Source organism: Fulmarus glacialis, unplaced genomic scaffold, assembly GCF_000690835.1.
Source record: "Fulmarus glacialis isolate BGI_N327 unplaced genomic scaffold, ASM69083v1 scaffold12914, whole genome shotgun sequence".
Classification (NCBI taxonomy): domain Eukaryota; kingdom Metazoa; phylum Chordata; class Aves; order Procellariiformes; family Procellariidae; genus Fulmarus; species Fulmarus glacialis.
Window position 1 is genome coordinate 46,349 of NW_009208867.1, and position 24,996 is coordinate 71,344.

Below are 24,996 nucleotides of genomic sequence, written 5' to 3' on the forward strand. Positions count from 1 at the left end.
GGATGAGTCTGATGCTTTTCTGACTTTGGACTTAATCTTTAACAATATTCATATGTTATTCTAGAAGATGGATCTGTATTCACTATTTCGGTTCATTTAAACATTTGTTTCTTACCACTTCTTTCAAATTTAAGCATGTTGTGTCATATAAATTCACACACTGATGACTGGTAATCACTAAACAATAAACACTTGTTTGCAGTATTGATCTGCAGCTTCCCTTATTTCTACATTTGAAATGAAAAACTACCTCTTACTACTGAAAAGATGAACTAGACAGCTTGAGCAGGTGCACTTTATCAAACATTTTGACCAACTTGCCAGGAATGATCAACACTTATCCTTAGCAGATAATGATCCTACGGACTCCCATTTTCTTCACCAAAAAAGAGGTAATTTTACCCCATAGCCACATGTCCCTTTAACGTCACACCACCTCTCTCAAAATCGTCAAATCATTGTTTGCCCTCCTAAGAATAGGGCGTTAATTATTCTTTGTTCCCTGTTGTATCTCTGGGCATAAGAAAAATCTTAGTCGTGTCATCATTTCCTTTTCACTTTCTAAACACTAACAGTTCTTATACACAGCTTTAAATCAAAATACAAAATGTCACGTTCATTCACACGAGTCCATAATGATGTAACAGTCCAAGTAAGAAACCACATTTTAAAATACCTAGCCTCCTGAATATATTCTCTTTCACTATACTTCTTCTCTACCCCCAAAATTCTTTCACAGACCCTCCCCAAAAGACAATAATACAAATACACATAAATATTTATAGGTGAATAATATTTATATCATGATTTGTACTTATATTGCTAGATATACTATTATTTAAATTACAAAATACATTAATTTGCTGTATCACATACTATCTAATATATACAATCATTATATGACGCATTTATGATACTGATAATCCAATGCATTATGGCTAATTAAGAGGTAAGATATTTGTTATATGTAGTATTTGTAAATTGTATTTCAACTGTCTGAGATTAGGGTGGGCAAAATCCTGAGCTAAACAAATATTTCAAGCAATAAACAATATTTAATTATTATACAAGAAAAATAATTCACAAATATCACTAAAATGACACGAAGCCAAACTCCCTCTCCTTATTTGCAAACATTCTATAGATTAAAACACAAGATACACTGCGAATAATTGAGTATCTATAACATAGAATAAAAACGAATGAACAACCAAAACACAAAAATGCTCAACAATAATTGCTGTATAGTGTCACACATAATATCATTTTCCATCCTTCAAAGGCAGTACTAATTAGAATATTAGGTTGCAAGGCTGGATTTACAGACAGTCAATAGCATGTTCTCCCATTCCATTGAATAACTTTATATTCGGATCTTTTTCCGTGAGACATCTGCTATATATCCTTCTGCAACAACCATTTCAAGAAATGAAATCAAAATCCTCCTTAAAAACATACCTTTTTAGAATAAAAAAAACAACATAACATCTAATTAAGAAGTTACTATACCTTTAATTAACATGAAATATTGTAAAAAACCAAAAAAGCTCAATACATATCAGTTAAAGCAAGTATAATGTATTTTAACGAGTTTAATCTCAAAAAGTGCATCTAAGTAAGCCAAAAGAAATGCCTCTTTTCCCATTCACTTTTTTCCTCTCTTGCATTTTTTAAAAAACTGCCATTAAGCATATATTATTATAAGGTATTTCTGAATTGCACATAGATTTTATATGACATAAAATAAAGCCAGCAACATGTGAGATGTGACCAACTGCTAGAACACAATGGTTAAACGAGCTTTGTTTTTTAACCTTTCTTTTCTATCGCCTAGTTATAAAAACAGATAAAGCACTGATGCACCTCAAGTAAATGTCTGTATTTGATTAAGCATGGCTTACAAATTACTTTTGGAGAACCTAAACTGAAATGGCCTATAAAATATCCATAGAAAACACACATTCTTATGCCACTTTATGCAGCCCTGAATCATGCCTGTCTAGACAAGCAGGTGATATGCTGCCAGCAGTTTACTGTTCATATAGAGAGAAGCACTGGGAGAGGAAAAAAAAAATCCACAAAAGAAACAAACAAAAAACCTTTGGAAAAGGCTTGTTCAGAGACTCAAGCTTCACTTAACAAATTATTTGCGTTTAAGGATGATTTAACATGCTTTTACTGTCAATTTATGACTAGCTATTTCTAGATAAACCACAGCTGAATTTTCTTCAGAGGTCATAAGGATGCATGTTCAAGTTTAAGCTTTGCTAATTCATCACACAAAGTACCTGTACTTCTGAACGGCAGATGAATACCTGGGATCTAGGACACAGTGGGCTACGATTTTCTGACCAAAGCAGGCCCAGGATTATCCAAAGTTTAGACAAGAGAGAGTCAAGGAAAATGCCTGGCCCATACAACACTGTGAATTTCTCCCATCTAAATCAGAGCATCAGGGTATTACCAGGGGGCTAAAGAGAGGCAGTACTGAAAGTTGTACAGCTGCCCAAGTATCCAAACCAAGGCTTTATTGATTCTTCCTTACAGTTTTCAGTAACTAGTATGCTAGCATGGGAGCCCTCTCCTTAAATTTCACATCTAGTCGTCACACTTTTCCCTTCTGCTTAACTTTCCTTTTGTGGTTTAAAAACATGTATTCTCTGGTTTGTCTGTTGTTTAGTATTGGTGTATGCTGATAAATGACCACTTACCATATTCTGCAGAGGACAGCATTTTAACAGTGGATGGAATTAAGCCTGTTCTCTTATACAGTATTTAGGGACATAAGGAAGGCAAAATGGGATTTGATATATTTGTTATTTCCTTTTATTTTTAAGGCAAAGTATAACAGGTTTTAATTTGTAAAAAAATTAAAAATTATCAAGGGAAAAAGAACAATATATATTTACAAAATATTTACAAAAATATGTCTATACTTTATACAAGAAAGCATATTGGCTACTCAGGGCAGAAGACAGTGGGATGATGAGTTGTCACTGCAGCATCAATATTCATTAACCATACAGTAGCTTTTTACTATTCATTCAAAACAAGTAAGAACACAGAAAGAGATAATGAATATCTAAGTGCAAAAAAAGGCAGTACGGTAAAGGAAATGAGAAAAGAAAAAGTCCTACTGGAGAAGTTTCATATGCTTATGAAGATGACAAAAAGAATGAACTGAGCTGTATCTTTTCTATAACTTGGAGCTGTGATAACTTGAAAAATTTTCAAGATGTCAACTGCTGGCAGAGGCATCCTCCTCCTCAGTGGTAAGGAGGTCAGCTCTACCTTGTGAAAGGAAAAATGGATTTTTGTGTAATGAAGCAAACACCGCATTCATCAACCATTTAAATCAAGTCTTCCATTCAAAACCTATTGATTTTAAAGCCTCTGTTAGCCAAAAGTGCACAGGCTCTTAAATATTTTGAGGCTTTTAAAGGGCAACATGGAAAAAGGTCGATAAAAAATAATCCCTTTATGTGGTTTATATTTTAAAAGTTCCTACAACAAAATTAATAAAGGGTTTTGGGTTTTTTTTTGCTTTATATATTGGTTGGATGATTCGGACTCAATATTATATGCTGGAGACTTTGAGAAAACAAATGAACATATTACACATGACCTATTAAATTTCAGAGAGAAATTAAAAAAAAAAAGAAGAAAACATCATCATCTGTAGAGAAAAACACAAGCCATTCCATAGCGAGGTCATCATGCCATAGGAAGCTCCTTGACCATGAGCTGCCTTCTAAACATAGCTAAGAGAGAAGCTTCGAAAATATGCAAAACCTCCCTGAAGTGCCTTTTCTGGTGCCAACTCTTCAGAAAAAGAGATTATGTCCCCCCTGTCACAGACAAGGCTTTTGTCTGAAAACTAACCAGAGCTCGTTGGGACTCCCAAAGAGTGAATCTTGGTATCCCGTCCCCCTTATGAAATAGTGTGTCCTGTCATCTCGGGCTCCCTGGCTTTGTTGTGGCCATTTCTGCAGCACGAGAGAGACCCCAGCCACCCCGGCCCCTCAGGCAGGATGGTCTGAGCCAGCCTCAGCACCATCCTGCTACCTCTGAGGACCCCACAACAATCATTACGTTATCAAAGATTTTAGAGCAAGTGGAGGTTCTGCTTCCCTAGATGTGATGAGAGTTTTTCTATCCTCATCAAATATTACATGTAAAATCCCATGCGGAATTTTTGTTGATAGGCAGCTTTCCTACTAAGATCAACATTATTGCCCAGGATTCATCACTCCCTTCACATGCTAGGTAGGAGGAATGGTGCACTCTTTTCAATTGAAATACGGCTCCTGTTTAATATCTACATGTCTATTTAAAATTACCATTACTTACAAATGCTCTGTACTTCCATTAAATACAGAGTTTTGGAGGAAAAGTGTTAAAGTCTGACGATGGAAGTAAGACACAAAGAAAGGAAATGCTCCGAAAGAAGGAGAGAAATTGGTGCCTGTTTCACTTACCATTTTCTCCAGCGGGTACTGTTACAGGATGTGTTGGCACAGTATCAGAATTCACTTTTCCATTCTCAAATGTATCATTTTCAGTTTGCTGCAACTGCCAGTTGAGGCCAAACAGATGCATTGCTGGTGGTAAAGGATACAAGTTATTTGATGCTTTTAGCCACAATGACAAATCACAGAAATAATGGCTTTCCATGCTTCGCAGAAGAATAGCAACTCATACATTAAAAAATTAAATTACAGGAACAAGCATTCACAGACTAATAGTTCAACTTAGCAATGGCACTAAGCAATTACTACCACTGTCCTTTAATGATACAGTGCTTTCGGTGAACGCAGTTGACAGAAAGCTCACCAGTCTCATTTTGAGTCTTTTACCAGTCCCAAATCAATGTTCAAAAGGATAGGCAGTAATTATGTCCTTTTCTCTTTTTTCATTTTTGATCCTTCTGAAGAGACAAATCATTTAAGTGAGCTCCTAAATGACCTACTAAAATAAATGATTTCACCAGCAGATGGATCTGTTCTGGTTAGCCAGAAAGGGAAAAGAAACAATGCAAGAGGAGAGGAAGGAGGGTGCTGTGGGTGTTGCAGGGCTAACCTAAGACATGAACACTCCTTTCATGCTGTCACCAACACGCTGCGCAACTTCCAGTTACGTGCCCATTCCCCACGCTAGTCTACAGAACGAGGCCAAGGCCATTAGCAGAGCTGGAGACCCTGGGGCACTTTGATAATGATAATGCATAAGCTAGGTTTCTGAACTACTTAATTCCCCACAACCATGTTTATTAGAAAGGTGATACCATGTTAAAAAGTTTAGCTATGCTAATTATGAAAGACAGAGTCAACCTTCTATGGTGTTAGGGTGAACTACTTAAGGAACCTTTATATCACCAGGGATTAATGAATGAACCCCCCATCTCAACTTTTAGAGCAAAAATACAGAAAAAAAAAAAAATCACCTTAATGCTATACTGTGATACACATAACATATGCAATTCCTTGCTATCTGTGGTGTATTTCCTTCTCTTCCAATGACTCTATGGTACCACCAAAATTAATTTTATTGTAATTACTCTCATTTCCATTTGATATAACGAGTTTGCTCATTCTAAGACAGCAGTTATCTCCAAAGCTAAAGTAGTCTTTCAGTGCTACTGGGGAATAAAAATACACTGGAAAAAAATTCTGTAATAATGTATTTTAACTATGAGTGCAAAATATAAGGAAGATAATTCACAGTAGCTTGTTGCTTCTGCTCCTTCTGTCTCTGAAACAGATCATGAAACAGTTGATATTATTAATTTATTCATTCCTTCTAGCCAAATGACAAACAATTCTTCATCCCTTTTGGTTTCATCTCTGTATTGACCATGGCAACCCTTACTTAAGACAAACAGGCATCAGCGGAAGTTTAGTCAGGGAGACAGTGAACACTGCAGAATTAAGACCCTCTCTGCCAGGTCTTTGCCTTAAACCCTTCCCCTTACCCTCAACAAAACAAAAAACCAGAATGCAACCAAAGACCTATTATTGAATGTTTTAAAGACTGAAATCCTCACTATAGATGACATATTCTCTTTGTTCCAAGTCTCTGACTCTACTATTACTCTTCTTTCTCAGACCTTAAATTGCCTGTCAAAGCCTGATAATGCAGAATATTCCTTGACCCTAAAACCTTATTTTTTTTTCCCCTCTCATCTCTTGTTAAACCATAAATCTGACCACCACCATTTTTGGCACATCTCTAGAATTAGCCATTATTATTTTGGCCCTACCTCAGCTGAAATTCTTATTTATGTATTAATCATCTGATGATTGTATCTGTTTTAATATATTTCACCAAAATCCCTAGGGTCAAACTCTACTATCTGTTATACTAGTTCACTTCACTGGCAGCAATGAAAGACTGCAAATAGCTAAATATTTCATGATTCAAACCCAGTACCTTTCTTGTCTTCAGTCTGGAGGTCTAAATCACCTCTCCTAACTTTGCTGGCTTCTTATCACTTTTAACACTCTTCAGGAAAAAAAAAAAGTGACATTCATTTTGTAACTCTAGAAGTGCATCCCTTCTAAACACATGAGCTTAGAACATCATTAACAGCTCTGTCTGGTGGTGCTATCTCTTCATGCTCCACTGGGAGATCAGAAGGGGAAGCTCCGACATGACCTCCTAGCCATTCCCTCATAATTCAAAACAGCTGGAATTTGAAGTCTTCAAAGGCAAGGACTGTGGGATCTATATTGATTACATCTCAAAGAACCATAGTTACTACAAGATAAGTGACAATTACCTTTTCTTTGTGTTTGTACTGATGTGAGTCCCACTGTAGTTCACTGTCAAAGATGGTGACTAATAGTTGTATACCTCAAAAATACTATTGCTCTATCAACTTTGACACCGAACTAGCACCAAGTTCAATAAACAATGTTTAATAAAAATGAACAGATGGATACATGCAGCTGTTTCACAGATTGTGAATATCGGAATATTTTTGAAGCAGACCAAAAATGTTGCTTGATAACTCCAATGACAACCCAAAACTTACAGTGTGTACTAATACACTAAATAATTCAACTCTGTAATCTCTCTGAGACAGCACTATGGAATTTAGAGAATTCTCCTTTCACTACAAACAGATGAGAACAACATGAAAGAATTAGGCTTGTTGATACAGGATCAAAATACAGGGCACAATTTCTTTAGAGATGGGGAACTTTAAGAACATGGGTAAATTGACTGCTTAAGACAAATTCAGGCACTATTTTGTCGATTAAGATTGGTCTCTTCTCAGTCAGCCATCCATATAAAAGCAAACTTTAAGCCCTTATCAGTGTTCTAAGGACAGTGAGGCACCTGTTAGAAATTCTTGATGCCCCCATGAGTCTGATAAGCAGCAACTGGTACTGGTAACTGCACACTGAGAGCACACACCTCAGCAGGGGATCTGAGACCTTCAAGTCAAATGTTATGAACTAGTTCTGAATTTCCAGAGGGGGAATGATGCAGTGGTGTATGTGTGTGTTTGATTTCCTCAGATCTAAAAAAGGATGAAGACTTTCTTCCACCTTTGGGATGGGGATGTAAGAGTTCAGTCCACTTCTCTGCTTCTATTGTGTTCAGAGAATGATAGGTTTACTTCTTTCTATAAAGAATTTGATATATGAAGCAAAATTAAAGCAAAAACATATAAAGCAAAATAGATTTCTCTATTCACAGCTGCTATTTTAGTCGCAAATCTAATGTAAAACAGTTTCTTGATTTTTGTATTGGATATTGCCTGTCAGGTCTGGTTTATTCCCATTCAATTTGGCATTTATTTGGTGTTAGACAATGACAACGAAGACAAGAGACCCTTCCTAGAGTAACTAGTTCTGAGTCTGCCAAATCTATGAGGGTACTAACACTGGAACAACTTTCAATACTGGCATATCTTTGATGGCAGCAAGGACTTGTCTGAGAATGTCAGATGCCTCTAACCAGAAAGTATGCAGCTTGTGATGGTTGTGGTCACGGACCACAACAACTCAAACCAAATAACCCACAGCTACAAGCATGGATGAACCCTCAGGGGATAGGAGAAAAGACGGGTTGTCACAATTCCAAATATGCCCTCAAACCCTAACAAAAGCCTCCTTTTACTTGTATCAAGACTAGGATGATTGCTCCCACCATGGAACAGGATGACTTTTTAAGCAGAGAAACAGATGATGATATCCTTTGCCTATTCTGCTGTTTCAGTCCCCACCTCTATTCTGCAAAGTAATCTCTAACTACCAACAGATCTTCTTCACTTGCTGGAGTTATGACAGCATTTTATCTTGGGACTGACAGAGTTGTTTAAGGTGGTATTTGTACTGCTACCGGCCAAATTATCAGCGTTACTGCCAGCCTTTAGAACGCGGTGATAGTTTAAATGGTGATGATTCCATTCCCTCTAACAGAGTGGGAAGGAGAGGCATCAGAGAGAAAAAAGTCCTATAGGATCTGTGCTGCTCTTGGCATGAACACAGCACCAGTGTCTGGGTGGTGCTGGTGGATATGGCTGAATTCTTCAGAAAAATCTCAAACATAGAAGCAGTAACGAAACTAACAGTTGGGCTTTTGCCCCCTCCCTTCATATTTCTGCAAAGCAGAACAAGCCAAATGGACCGGGATATTCAAAAGATTCAGAGCTCAGATAAAAGGAGTGCATTTATACCTACAGTAGCATTGACGTTAACACAAAAATGCTATCATTTGTTACAGGCTATCAGGTAATCTTACCATCTGTCACCACACAGTTCACTGAAGGGTTTCTGAACCACCTTAAACTGCTTTTTCAAGCATGGCTGATCTTACCTTTCACTCTGTTATTGAGGTCTAGTTATTTTGGTTTGTAATCAGTCTACAAGGCCTTCATTTCCACTCAATAATTAAAATAGCAACTAAGAACAAACACTTGAAAAAAAATATTATGACTAGTTTACACTGTGTAAAACATTTTACAATAATCTGCTTCAGGAAGAAGTTGCTGCTATCAGGCCCTTTCATTCTTTTAACGTTGCCAGCCCATTTGTCTTGCACACTTCTTTCTCAAGCTAGTATTGCTGTGCTTCATGCATTCTCTTTACAAGGAACTCGTTACTGAGCAAGCACACTGTATTATCACTTCAAAACCCTCTTCGAGACTTTCTTCAGCAAGCCAAAAAGAAACCAGTCCCTTTATTAGTAGGTGGTAAGAGAGACGGATAATTTATGTAACTACGTGGCAGATCTAGAACTGTGAGAGCTGACAACGACCTGCTGCATTCGACTGGGGAGCACTTCCGTTCGCCGCTTTGCTCACTGGTTCAAAGCTCTCTTCTGCCAAAGTTATGAGAGGCACAAAAAAGAACTGTAACGAAAACCAATTTAAGTAGCTGTTTCTCCATTTAGCAAAAACTTGGCTTGTCTGTTGTTTTTTTTTTTCTCCTCATACACTTGAATGGTAAGAGGATAGGGACAGCTAGTTGATAAAGAAATGAGGTGTCAGCATCCTCCAGTATCCAGGATGTAGCTCTGAACAGAAAACAAAGTTTGGGCACAGATGTGAGCATACATACAATGCTGGGGTTTATGATTGCTCTCAGAAAGAAAGAATATTTGTAGGAAAGAGTAGCAATATGCAGTAAAAAACAGAGAAACTTATTTATTGTTCTGGTCAAAATTCAAGGGCATCTCTATCGTAACTCACCAGGATCAACCACATCTTTTTTTGAAGTACTGTGACTGACAAATACGAAAAACGAAGGGCATAGCAAACACCCTACGAACTGTGCAAGTGAAAGCATTAAAGATGCATGTGGATAAGGATGAACAAGCAAAACCATACACATATAAGCAGAGGCTTTATTCACAGAAGTAGCCCTACAGTAACTGGAAAGGTAACTGAAGTTTGTGTCTGAAGTCTCTGAAGTACTGGTCAGAAGCGCCAGTAATTCAACAGCTTCCATTTTAAATTTGGTAAACTTGATTTTTGCAGTGAAAGAATTCTGAAGGTGACACTGCATTTCAGGGGAACAAGAATTCACAGATAGGAGGATTCTTTTAAGTAGAAAGAAGCAGATATAGAGTTGCCTGAATTGGGAAATGGACTTCCAATGTTGCTCCAGCTCTTCTTAGAATAATGACAGATGAAAAATTAACACTAGACAGCAGAAAAAAAACCCACCAGCTATCTCTAAGTAGCAAGCATCTCCCCAAGACCTCTGGAGATAAGGCTTATGGTATATGTTCTATAAACATAAAGAACTCAACACTGTGGGGAAAGTTGGCAAGAAGAATTGAATGATGTTGGCGACCCTCCTTCCTTTCTCCCTGCGTTTTACAAGGTATGGTAATCAAGTCTTATTATTCATGAAGCTGTGCTTGAAGATGAGCTTCTTGCTAAGATATTGAACTCATCTTCCAGGACTGCTACTGCTATGTATTTCTGGGTGCTGATGCTTTATAACCATGATTTACAAAATTGCTTCCTTAGAATTAATAGAATAATATATATGCACACTTGCACATAAGGAAAAGTGAATATCATTTATATTTAAAGCAATGCAAAAAGATTATAATTTAAACTAAGCAAATTGCAATTATTGCTCAATCTTGTTGAAGGATTATCTTCTAGTTCATCTCCCTGTTGGCAATACATTTTCAAATGAAATATTTGAACATTGAAGTGGTTTTTAAAATTACCTCCCATATATTTTTCTTGCAGCTATAATTAGAATCTAAACCTATTTTATTCTGAAGGACCTGGAGTGGACCAGAAGATGTGCAAATCAACTGTCAGTGATTTGCATTCATTTGCTCTTTTCTAAGATAATAGGATGTCTTGGATGTTGCTGCAGATCAAATAGTGAATTAAAAATAGTTAATTAAAATTTTAAATAAAGTGAATTAAAGTTACAAACACAAGTTCTTTACTTATTACTGTTTTTCTCTAATCAACAAAAAGCCTGTTATTTCTAAATTTAAAGTAAGTTAAAAGTACATGCTTTTGAACATCTTCAAAAGATTAGCCACCAGGAGCATAGTATAAAAGTTTCTGAACCTATATTCTGAATGTAAAACATTTCAGTATAGCATTATATGAAAATCTTAGCGATACCTATCAAGATCAATACAGTAACTGAAAAAGTGTGGTCTCTTTCCTTTTATCCTGAACTGTTGAATGGGTCCATTGATTTTACTGTTTCGCCTGCAAAAAAGTCCAACCTTTATACTCTAGTCTTCATTTTCTCTTGGAATCTTTCAACAAAGAATTTGCAAAATACATCACAAAAAATTGCCTAGAAAAAATATAGCAACAAAGATATATCAGCTATCTACTACAGATAAACTTACTGTCTTTAACCACTAATCAAAGATGATTATATGCCATTTTAAAGTATTGTTGCATTTGAACTGTTAAGAAAGATGTGTGGTAGTCTCGGTGTAACTATTTTTACTACATTCACCTAAAAATGGAACGTTTATTCCTCTGAAAACTTGTACGGCTAGATGTCTCATTTTAGTTGTCAAGCCAGGGACTTTTATGTAACAATGGTCTAATTCTACCAACAGCATTATGTGAGGCACATTCAAAGCTTAACGGAGAATCCAGATTTCTTAAAACAGAAACAAAGATTATTCAGTAGCCTCTTATTTAAATAAGATGTATCTGTTATGTCTTGTTTCAGATTTGTCCATTTATCCTGATGATCATCCAACACTCCCCATTATGTAATAGTCTTCAGTATTACCTAAATAGAGTATTATCCTGGACTTTCTGCTGAACGTAGCTTTTTTTTTTTAGATAATGTTGTTCACAGTTAACAAGATGGTGAAAAATCATTACAGGTACAGAAATGATGGGGAAGTGCGTATTAGATTGCTGTCTCCTTTGAGACAAGGGTTGTTTTGTCTCTTTTAGTTCATACAAAGGCATGAAAAACATTCCATAAATTGTGGGTTTCTATCTAATAAAGTTATAATCAATGATTTTGTTGTCAGGTATTGTGGGGGAGAAAAAAAATTCCCCTGATTTATGCTTTTCAAGACTGGGTTAAGACTGCAGGATAATTACTTCTCTGTATTCCTTCAGGCATTTCTTTACTCCCTTGCTTCTCAATCTTTAACTCCTTCCCTTTTCTCCCTTAAACTCGCTTTCTGGAAAACAGCTGAGGCTCAGCGTTGTGCTTATCTATTTTAGTTTTTTTCCACAACTCCAACAGAAGTCTTGCTGAGGGCGACGTCCTTTAGATCGCAGCCCTTATAAAACAGAAGTGTTAAGAAAAGCAATGCCGATGTAATGTCTCAAATTAATTGGAAACATCTTTCTTAGGCAAGAGCATCAATGAATGGGTCCAACCATTTTTCTAGTTCAAAAGCCTTCATTATTACAAAAAAAAAACCCAAAACCCAAACCCAACAAAAAAACATAAATCTCTTGAGGGATATAATAATGAAATGGCACTATATGATCATGCATAACCTATTTTCATGTTGATGGCATAGAGAAGTGCAGTCTGATGAAAAGATTTAAGAACCAAAGGAAAAAGAAACAGGGACCAATTAATGTGATGTTCAAAGGACACATGGAGCTGGGATTTTATAGTATATAGTGAAATACTTGTGTTGCATATTTTCATCTCATGACCGGCTAAAAAAGATCAAAGCTTTTTTATTCCATATTAAGAATGACAGAATATTACAGCAAACATGCAATAAGGAGAAATGTAATAAGCTTTAATAAAAGATGATAATAAGGTTTGATAAGAACTTTTGGAATGTCACCAAATCTGGAACGCAAGATGAAAGCATCTGCATGTAGAGATTGCAGTGTGTTATTTGGAACCCCATGGAGCTAAACTGTGATTAGAACTACATATTTTTCCATAAATTAGCTTTTGTTTTGAATTTCCTGATGAGATCATATGCAAGTTGATTGAACGTGCAAGTCAATATATAGGTTTTCTAACCCTTTGCTGCTTGTTAGGCTTCATGATATCATGATTACAGTGGTCCACTTGTAGATCAAAGGTGATTGAGGCCAAAACAAAATAACCTATAACCTCTTTACAAAACTTCTTCATGGTGATTTATATCTGTCCATAATAATTACCACTCACCTATCTGAACTGTGCAATTACGTAGATGCATAAACCAACCACTATACGCAGATCAACTTGCAAAACCACAGAATTTCCACTTTAATCCGTATTTAAAAACAGAATGGACATGCTGAGTTCACCATCAAAGAGGCCTTTTTACACAACTCTACCTTACCTCAACACCTCCGATATAAACTTGTAAGCCACTACCTATCTGCATAAGCAATCTTGTACAAATCCTTGGTTCAAAAAAACCAAGGTTTAAGTCAGCTCAGTGATTGCAGTCATGCTGCTACTGAAAGCCCTCCACCACCCTCTGTTTTAGCTCAGTTCCTCACAGGGACATAGATCTTCACTACATCACCACGAATCATGACTGTCTAAGCAGCTGTGTGTCTGGGCCAGAGACACACAGGAGGGACTGGCTACTAGGTGGAGCATCCTTTATTATATAGTCATTAATGCGTTTTACATGCATTGGAATAACACACCATGTTCCTCCAGAGGCCTCACTAAAGTGGGACGTGGCTTTTATGAAACTATTCCTATGAGCAAAGATATACTGTAGGTACATGAAAAATATTACTAATAAAAAGGAAACAACAAAAAAAATCGTATGATTTATGAAAGGAACCTATGACATAAAGACAACCTTACTGTTAATTGTTTGTAAGGCCAGTCATTTGTTGCCTGCAAGCCAGTTTGTAAGCCACTTTGTATTTTTAAAGTGTTATGTAAGCCTTGGGAAAAACAAGTTAGGATTACCGTTTCACATTGATTTTTTTGCCCCCTTGAAATAAAATCAGCCATGACACTGAACTAAAAAATCTTACAGGTGATATTAAGAATAGGCAGTCTTAGCTCTAAAGTAGCAGTCACTTATAAAATTGATGGAGAAAACCAACTACTCCTTTTACAGTGTGAAAATATATTGGATCAGTAATAAGGACGTGTATTAAAATTATCCTCTACTTTTGGCTCCAGCTGAATTGAAATAACAAGAAGGATTGTTATCTCTCCTTTTCAAACATGGATACCTGCATATCGTTACCTCTACTTGAGATTACTAACAGCAGAGACAGAAAAGAAGCTTCTGGGACCAAAAAACTGGCAAATAAGTTGAAAACATAAAGAACTATTCCCTGGCAGTGTGAAAAGATTTGCAACGAGTCAAAGGAGGACCCACTGTCCAGCAAAAATGCCTCAATAAAAACTGATGTGAAACCTGGCATTTCAAAGATGAAAGAGAAGATCAAACAACACATGAGTTTGGAGCTTCCACAAGTGAAGATAAATTTATTGTACCCAGTTATTGTGTTACACCTTGTGAAACTCATGTAAATCAGTGGTTAGCAAAGGGGGTTAACTCCACGCAGCTGGCTGTTGTTTTAGAGTTTTTAATGAGTATTATTGAAATAAAAATACTACTCTTCCTGTACCATAGTAATGGTAACTTAGAAGTATTTTTCAATAAAAAACATAGGAAACATACCTGTTTTTTATTTAAAGGTTTGTGGAGCTAGCTAATTTTCCAAACGGATGATATTAATTTAAAATACCTACACACCACCCGCCCATGCTCCTGCATATTACACTTCTATAGATTTATTAAGAGAGATGTTTTTGTGTGATCCTATTTCATCAAGTGTTGGCCAAACCACTCTGGTTTAGTTTGGTTGGTCCTATTATTGAGGAAAATTAAGCATTTCAAATGCAAACGTCCACATCATCTAAACAGTTGTAGCACATTTGTTTTTCCTGGATTATAAAACTACAAATGCTGTTAGTGGTGATGATTCCTAAGAGACAGCATTTTTTTGTTTGTTTTTGTGAATGAAGTTGTCTGAAATGGCACCTGTGAAAAGGAAGGATCTCATATTTAAAGATTCCTGTCTACTTCAGAGGACACCTAATTTTCATCCATAATTAATCACTGCAGTGGTATAATTACACCTATATAAACCCCGTATGTTCTTGTAATCTCAGTCATAAATGTAACATCAAATGATATTGCTCACAGCAAGTTTGGACACATGCACTTGACCTTTTTATTCTAAAGTGCTTGTATATGGAAAGGTTTACAAAAATCTCATCTAAATTAGACATTTTTAACAGCATGAATTTTTTAAAGCATTCAAAAAGAGACCAAGCAGTTCTCTTCATAGAAAAGATTCAAGAAAAGATTGCAATTTACAGAAGAGATGCAATTTATAAAAGATGCAATTTATAAACAAAACTAGCAGTTTTAATACATGTATTATAATTCACATATCGTCGCAGATAGCACATCTCTAAGGGCTGGCTTCTTTCTTCACAGACACGAGTTAGAAATTAATGGAAACTACCAGCAAAGAAGAGAAGACTATAATCCTATGTCCACAACAACTTGAGTAATCACCTGAGTGATTTCACCTCTGCTTTGCAAAATCTCATAAACATATGCATACTGAAGTATTATATATGCTTACATACTACTAAAATACACTATACGTTTACCTCCATTGATAAAATAGAACTACATCTCTAAATTACTCTAAGTTTGCTATTTATCCAGAAAAAGTAGCTGGTGTAATTTAACTTCATTTCTCATTAGACTGAAAAATTGCTACTATTTGGGGGTCTGCCGGAACATTATAGGAGGAGCGCAGAAGGGCCCACATCTCTACATCACGTGCTTGCAAGAGATTTCAGTATTCCTGAAACACCATCCAGATTTTGAAAAACCATCATATTGCATCACAGTATGATGGCAGAATGACCATAGTGTGGAACCTGTGGACAATGACATGATGTCATCTTGCAATTTATTACTACACCTGTTATATTGCCAGGATTACTGAGTTTCAATTTGCTCCATTGGGCAAAAGTGGAAGGGTGACAGGACTATTGCCAAAAACTTTGTGATAAATCTTAATTAGAGTACAAGCCTTTTTTGGAGCAGAGGTGGGTATGCTCCTTGACAGATTAACTTTTTTAATCCCTTGAAATCTTGTCAAGCCTCTTTTAACCTCCTGACTGCCAATTACATATTCCTACATCCTTCTGTGTGAGGATTATCTTTCTCAATGAATGTTTTACTCTCAGTGCCACTAATAATAATAGCATGTGACATCCACAACACCAATCAAATATTAATACCACGCACTCCTGAAATAGTAAATATTATATTATGCTTTGCACTTAGTCTGAAACACAGCAACAAGATCTTTGCTTAAAAAACATCAGCTAAAGGCATTATCCACAATGGTATTCTTCCAAGAGACAAGAAAGTATATTTAATATTCATGCTTGAAGACATAGATGTTTAGATTTTGTACCATTTCAATAAAAGACATTAAAAACATTTTCAGCCCAATAAGGTGGTGAAGCATAACAACTTCATTTTCTGATTAGTCATTCTCTCTCTGTCTCCCAGTTTTGAAAGAAAGAATGTGGTAAACATAAGAAATTACATTATTGTTTACAAAATATTTCCACACTAAGGAGGCACAATGAGCTCATCAGCAATGCTGTAAACATTATATGAAACTCATATACAGATATCTAAAAGTCATGGCTATGGGATAAGAAAAATAAATTTATCTCATGTTAGACATAGCTGAAAATCTCTGCAATGCAGAAAGTCATGGAAGTACCAGCTGTAATATTAAGTTTCATGTTAAAGCATAAAAACAGCGTGGACAGTCACATGTGTATCTGAATACCACCATTTACAAAGAACATGTCAGAAATGACTGAAAGGAGTTGCCTGAACCTATGTTAGTAAGGCATGACCTACAAGTATCAATTATCCGGCTTCTATAGTTCTGGTTTTAAAGATTATGAAGTATTGAGATGAAACTAGGAGACTGGTACTTCAGACTTCGAGGACTTTCCTAAAGTCCAGTCAGGATGCTAAAATCCTTTAGAAATTTCAGGAGATGTTTTCTACCTGCTAAATAATTGTGCTGTACTGCATTCACCAGGTATATGACCACACACTGAAGGCCCAACTGAAGAGACTACACACCCTTTGGTCCTGCCTTGTAATCAGACCACATATCTGCTCTTCTGTCAGAGAAGAGCAACATGTGGCACTGATGCCTAAAACAACAGGCAAGCAGATTTTGACAGGTGCGGAGCAGAGCCACACACACTGGGGAAGCAGAGCCCTACACACAGCGTTGCCATCAGAGGCAGCCAGCTTCTGGCTGCTCATGACATTTAGAGCTGAGCGAGACCTGGAAATGACCATTCTGGACAGAAGCAAGACATCACTATGTACCTAATCCACAGCTTCTTACTTTGAGAGGCAGCCACTTCAAAATCCTACCACACCTGGACTGATACCAGAAACCTTTAATTTGGGAAAAGAAAGGATGACAGGGAACACTGCTGCTGCCTCCAAATGCACTAGAGACACCCGGAGTCTTCACTGAAAGCCCCATGGATTGTTAAAATGAGAAGCTGCCTATGACTTTGCAAGGAGTGATGTGCTTTCTGTAGTGCTGGAGACACTGGCGGCCTTCACAGCTCCAGATATAAGCACACATTGAGCAAGAACATGAGACATTGATGTGGTTCTCCTAAGTGCTTGGTGCAATCAGACAACACTAAGAAGCCATGCTTAGATAGCTGATATGCTTTCTCAGCATATCGGCACTTCAAAAGAAGTTTCCCTGCTGTAGATTTTTGGATGGTAGTTTGAATACATTGTGATATGTGGATTTGGTAAACTGTAAAATCTCAGAGCACTTTCTTCAAATTATGACAACAGACCAAGAGGAAAGGCAAAATATTTCTGATTTTTGTTTTTTTAGAATCAGATATATAAATGTCTGATTTACATGTAGTCTACCTCAATGCCTCTAATTTGATGGAAAGACAAATGGGGTGAGGGCATAAACCTGGCAAACTGTAAAAATCTGCCATGTATCTGCAGACAGGGAACATATTTCCAACCCACAAACCTCAGTGAAGCTCCAGTCATAGCTAAGGTCCCAGAACAACCTAGGGAAGCAGACAGAAATGGGGAGAGAATGCGGAAAAACAAAAGTTCTTCATGAAGCTCTCAGTGACAATAGCTTTACAATACTCAAAATTAAATGCAGGTCAAAGAGAAAAACAGTTTCTATAAACACATAATGAAAGTAAAGGTGATTAATGGCAACTAAACTATATTCTCCCTCATGCCTGTTAATTACAATACCTATGCTGGGTATTGTAATAAAAATTTCATTTAAATGGCATTATTAATTAAATTGTTTTCCTCATTCCTGGCAGTAATTAAGCTTTACAAACAGCAGAATAATATTAACTTGGCATTGCAATCAAAAAGAAATATTATATTGTTCTTTATTGATAAAGTAAAATAGATTCCTTTTTATTACAGGTATATTTAGTCATTGCTTTAGTCACAAAAATTCAATTGTGTAATTGTCACGGTTATAAATCTATTAGTTTTGCGGAGGGTGGTTCTGCCCTACTATGACTTCTGCCACTCAGCCCAACAGGAAAGGCATCTGGTCCTCCGCAATCTGGGAATAGATGTGAATGCCAGCAGCTGTCACACTAAATCCTGAGTAGTATCGGAGAACCACAGACAACAAACTCGGAAACAGCACTGTAGACATGGAAAGTTAACCTCAGTCTGCAGAAACAAACAATTTTCTAATTTTTAAGCATTACTTAAAACTCACCTGCAGGATAGTTAATTGACCCTCAGCTGTAATTTTCACACCCTGCATCCTTCTGTGTCAGTCTCCTCTGATGAAACTTACTTGCTATTTTTCCTGGCCACCTCCTTCTTCCCTTTCTACCTTAAAACCTCTTCTCTTAAGTTGCTCTGTTACTATTCTCAGTAAGTTTTTGAGACAACTCTGAAGACGGTTGTCCATTATTAGAAATCTATTAGCATATAAATTTTCAGCTTACTTTAAATAACTTGAGATGATGATAAAACAGTAACATTTTCAGATGGACAAAAAGCATGAATGCAGAATATAATAACCGCAGAATAAGCACAATGTATCTATTTTTATACAAATGTGGAAAATATGAATTATCTGTAATTATCAAACACGGCTTTCAAGTCTGGTATCTCTTTTCCATTCACATTTCGTTTGCAATTTGCATTATGACTGTATGGTCATCTCTGTGTCATAGCAGAACAGCAGTTTTTCTACTGTTTCTCATAGAATGAAACATAAACTACAATATATGTTTTCCCAGAAGATGTTTCAGTTGTTAAGTCTAAATGTTAGCTTTCTTTTCTGTCCAAAATGGATTTGCTTAACTGTTCACAGCAAGCAGTAGTGATAAAAATAGTCCTGCGGCCTTTTGAATTAAATAAAATTCCTTCTTTCCTTTTTTTTCTCCCTACAGAAGAGATGTCCTTCTGTTATCGCTGATATTTAAATATTTGCTTTATCACAAAGAATAGCTGGCTGGTATGTATTCTTGTCCTGACCACTGGCTGCAGAGCTAAGGCTAACAAAATGATCAATCCCACAGTACACAGAGAGTAAAATGCTCAACAGATTTGGAAGTATGACAGATTCTTGTGAAGAAGTCAGGACAGCAGAAGCCTGACTAAATAGGTCAGGTCTCACTGTCTATTCAAAGAATGTTTTATGTTAATAAAAACCTATTTTGTAGACATAAGACAACATTCATGACAGATGCAAGCAATCTTTCAGCGTACAACTCTTCAAGCTTAGTTGACTGAATCTGGTATTGTGTAATTCTAGCACTGACTGAGGAAAACTGCTCACCTCTTCGGTTCCATGCACAGTGAAAATGGCACTAACTTCTTGTATTGACTTAGACAATGTCAAGATAGTGCCATTGGCAATGGAGAATCAATTGCCAAAGCAATTCCTGGGGAAGAAAGAGGGGCGCTGATGTCCCCAAATTCTCATTAATTTCATCCAGTTGTTGAATCCACACTGAAGAAGAAATAATTAGTACAGTACCAATCAGTGTTAATACAGCTGGTTGGAGTCTGTGCTATGCAACAACATATTGGAAACAGCTCCTCCTGGTTGATGTAGTTCTCTATAATTGAACTGTGGATTTTTCTGTTAGAAAAAAACCGCATCCAAGAACAACAAACTCCTCCCTTTAATAAAACCAAGAGTAGACAGAGAAGATCCCAAAAGGTAGAACTGAAGGATGGAGGTTACATACGAAACCTTGATTTAATGCCCATGTTTGATCTAGGAGTTGCTTTACAAAACTTTCCCTTCATTATTTCACTACAAATCATGGATGCTGAATGAGGCAGTAAGCCATGGGGAGAAGAAGGACAAAGTTCTGTTTTGTCTTGCGCATTGTAAAGCTGGACTCTATTTCTGGCTCTCACAAAGACTCCCTGTACAAAGTTTGGGTAAAACTATTAGTGTGTATATAGAAAGAGGTAAAACTAAGGCAACTTCATATTTCTTACTCTTTCATGGCCTAAATTTAATACTGCTCTTCCTAGCATTCCAAACATGGAAAAAGATTCTAAAACGTTCATGTTGGAAAAAAATTGGTCATTTTCTTTCTTGGTTGCAAATCTGATTATGGATAGCAGTTAAGCAAATGAGCAGCTTGAAGAAATTCCAGTGTAATCTTGATGCCAAAATGAGGCAGTTTATATTCTTTAGTCGCAATCTTTTTAACCCATTATTTCAGAGAGCTTTTCTTTGAATCCTTTACTCTAAACTAGAGCTATGTTTAAATTCCACTCTTCTATATGTTGCTGTGCTATCTTTTGGTTCAGGACTTGCATGTTTCTGTTGCTTAATTCCTTGTTTCTCAACCATTTAACAGTAGATGAAGCCTCTAAACAAAGGACCAACATTTTCCACAACTCACTTGTATTTTCTCTAAAAATCAACAGGTCTCATTGACAAGAATGGTAAACTTAAAAGTTTTGTACATTGCAAAATGGTTGAGAGAGACCATGAGGGCTAGAAAATCAAGAATATGTGGGGAGGCTAGAAGTGAGACTTTCTTTCCTTTAGACTGAAATAACATTTTCAGTTCCTTGTGACCCCCAAGACTGCATTAAGTGGCCTTACAATGCAGCATTTGCGCTGGTCTCTCCCCATGCTGACATCCTCTGCTCTCACCTCCTCTTTGTAGACTTTGTAAACGTAGGAGTCTTTCCTGTCAGAGTGATGGAAGAAGTGCAAGACAGACCAGACTCTCGATGCAGCTCCTTCCTGTGGCTGGGCTAATTGTCGGAGCAGTAGTTGACTGAGCAGTTCTGCAAAGGCAGACATGAAGTCTAGCAAACTGTCTCTTCTGCCTTATGTTGCCTGAGCAGAAGAAGCAGTGGGATCTGAAGTCACTTTCTCTACCCCATATCCACTGCAACTAAAATAAGCCTGGGCATGACACATTCATCTCTCTGCGTTTCTGAGAAGGGCCTGATTACACCACCATTCACGGGGTGAGCAATTTTTACCTATTAGTTCTTCAGTCTGCAGCTGCCAAAGTCACACAATGAACATCAGCCACACTGTGTTCCTTACCAATGTGTACTGGCATATTTTGCAGCAAGAGCTGTAGCATTTTCACACTCGTGGCAATGTCTTTCTGTGAAGTTCAAAACATGTCTCAAACAGGCTTTACAAATGTGACACACCACCCCAGCTACTTGTAAACCTCAGCAGACAAGCCAGACCACTGTGTTAGAGGCATGGCACAGAATGTTAGAGGTCACACAATACTGCAGTCCTTCCCATCTTTTTATGTTATGACCAATTTCCTACTCAGTTATTTCCCTTTCACTCCTATGCTATGAAACAGTTAACCAAGATGAAGGACTGTTTCCACCTTACATTAATGATTTCCACTGATTTATACTTGGATGGCCTATTAAACGGAGAGTATTTCTGATATTACATCTGTAGAGATGCGAAAACCACATATATGAATGAGTGTAATCCATTCATGGTTTTATGGACCCAAAGTTCTCTAGAGAGTGTTCCTGAGTGCTGGATTTTACATTTAGATTGCTGAGTTAGCTGAAATATGTGTAATATCACCAGTAGGCAAAGAGCTCCCTATTGACTATGGGCAGAGGAAGGCCCTTGTGCATTGTTTATTTCAGCAAGGATGTGAGCTGGCGTGCGCCCATGAAATGTTTGTTGTACAGCTATATTTGGGGTTTTTTACAGGGTATGTGAATAAATGATGTGTGGCACTGAAAGCTCTCACTCACTGGAAAGCTCCGCTCTTCTTCCCGAATACAGGAATAGAGGCGCATTAGACATGCTTATATTTCTTAATGTGCCTGTGGGAGAAATAATCCGGTACAGCTATCTTCTTGTGCCCCTCAGATTCATAAGTAATCCGGCTCTTTGGGGCTAGCAAAGTGTAGAGCTCAGCTCAGAATCAGGTCTTCAATATTTTACTATCTGTATGGTTGTTTTTCCCAGTTTTTGACAGTGATACTTCATACTGAATTCTGTCTTTCATATTTACGTATTTATTTAGTAGCAGATGTTTGCTTCTGATGATTTACGAGGCAGTATTACGGAGACTGAGCACAATTAATGTGTTTTATAAATGGGATTATTTCAATCCCACTTTAAAAAAGATGTAGTGTCAAAACTTAACTCTAAACCACACCTTTATACTCCTGTGCACATTCACACAAAACAACCACAAATCCAATGACTGAAAGGGGCTGGACAGCAGCAGCAAGCCCTACATTTGCATACATGCCTTTTGCTCTTTGGGGCTGGCAGCTGAGGTGGAAAGGGTGCTCAGGGAGCTCTGCTTTGCCGGAGCGGAGAGGAATTTCTCCAGCTACAGAGTTTCTTGCATTGTTCACAGGAGCTTCAGCCCAGTAAGAACTACTTCGAAGTAGTTGAAGTACTACAGATTACGCTGTGCCTTGGATTGAAATGTAGCAAGCCTGTTTCAACAAAGGCAATGAAGATTTAAGGATCATAAGGCCTTCTAAGCGTTATTATTAATTTATACTGATTTTAAAAAGAGAGAGGAGAGGAGAGATTGACTCTCTTCTTTCTATTTTCTTTCCTTGACTTCTTAAGACTCTGAGTGCAACCAATACCAAAAAACAGACCCTTACAGTTATATTTCCATAACTGTGGTGACTTAAACTTCTAATTAACAAATCAGTTAAAAGAAAGTCTTTGAAGACCATTTATGGACTCAGAGGTGAAAAAATCTGTAATCTGGACAAAGCTGCAGAAGAAATTATAAGCACAAAAAGAGCCTGTTCCATTCCCTTATTAAAGTCAATGCCATTTTTCTCACAGACAAGCACTGCCCCCATTAACTGCTTAAAACTGAAATTATATAATATTTATAGCGAACATTTATGAAATTAAATTATTAAAGAGATGAAGATATAAAGGAAATCTTCTAAAATAAAAACTGGGAAATGGAATTTAACAAACACATAGAGAAAAGAGAGAATAATTAAAAATAAACAACCCATAAGAGAGGAAGAAGTCTCCATCTTCTCTGCACGTTGTCCTTTTGGACAATTATTTTCCGTATCTTACAATCAAAAATCTGTATTAGACTTTTGCTCTAGCTCTATACACAAACATACGTGTATGTAATGATGAAATAAGTGATAGTTAGCATTCCTAAATGCTATGTTAGCTATATTTCACACAAAATGAGAGGAAAAGAGTTCCATGGATATGCTGCAAGTTATATTCACATTATGGAATTTTTACAGCCTGTGTTTTACACATACTTTTATAAGAACTAGACACCACATAGCTTAATTGCGGTTCAAACACTTCTTTGAAGTTAATTCACCCACTATCATGCTGCAGAATGCTTGCAAAATATTCAAATTTTCTATTTCCTCTAAACAATTGGGAGTTTTCATTAAATCATTGTTGTGGTTTTTACTGTTACCAAAAACTTTGCTAGTTAGAGGTTAGTGTGTCACAGTCCATATACAATCCATCAGACATCCCTATTCATGGTGACAATTATAAAAAAATGGGACTCACCTATAAAGTAGGACAGCAGTATTGCCAGCAGCACTGAGACCCCTACAGCACAGAGTGCAGTACATTTCCAGCTACAGTACTTCGAAGACTTCTTGAATTTAAAAGCACTTCTGGATAGAGTGTTCCTAGGTAGTGGCCGAGTTGGAGGGGAATAAACAGAGCCGGATGCCATTGTGTACCCTGGTGTTGCAGTACTGAACAGCGGTGTGGTCCCTGTTCCTGTTTTGAATAGGAAATGCCTGTGGAAGAGAGAGTGTATGGTAAAGCATAAAAATAAATAAAGCTGGAGCACAGGCAGTCATACTTCTTTTGTTTAATGTTTCCTATGTTTCAAATAGCTAACAACATCCAGTCTACAAAGGGTCATAGAAACGATACTTGTCGCGACACTTAACATAAAAAAGGTACTTTCCCTTTAAGAAAAGACCGACCCCCCCCCAAACATTAGTAATACACTGGTGTCCAGACAGAAAACAGAACTACCCAAAATACGGTATGGAAGGGAGGAGGTCTCTCAGAGTTTATCCCACAAGTAGGGACAGGCTTTCTGCTGCTGTTTATTTTTGTTGGCTTCCGCTACAGACTACAGGGAACTCCATTAAAAAGTCAATAGTGAGCAATCTGACTATAGCCCACATTACTTATCGCAGCTTTCCTGGGTTAAGTACAAAGAAAACAGCAATCTCTCAGATAGAAACTTTTGGCAACTTTGCCAAAATTAGTCAGTTAAAAGATTTTTTTGTGTCCTAAATCCTCAGTTCACTAATTCATATCTCCTTGCACATAATCTTACCATAACAAGATCTGATTATGGATACAGCAACTAGTTACAGCCCAGGAAGTACTCTAAAGAAATATATTTAGTAAGTGCTCAAAAAGAACCACAGGCAGCAACAGAAATGAAAAGCAAAGCCAAAGTTAAGACACAC

General features: G+C 37.0%; 1 protein-coding gene across 1 annotated transcript in view; it reads right to left on the minus strand.

The window, feature by feature from the left end:
• Positions 1 to 24,996, minus strand: part of LOC104075983 (teneurin-3-like) — a gene marked incomplete at its 3' end in the record, with an annotated part of 96,715 nt that overhangs the window by 40,714 nt on the left and 31,005 nt on the right. The window contains exons 3-4 of the mRNA XM_009576667.1: positions 24,068 to 24,306; positions 4,479 to 4,601 (exon numbers count right to left, since the gene is read on the minus strand). Of these exons, the coding sequence (XP_009574962.1) occupies positions 4,479 to 4,601; positions 24,068 to 24,306 (362 nt within the window). The remainder of the gene's footprint in view (positions 1 to 4,478; positions 4,602 to 24,067; positions 24,307 to 24,996) is intronic.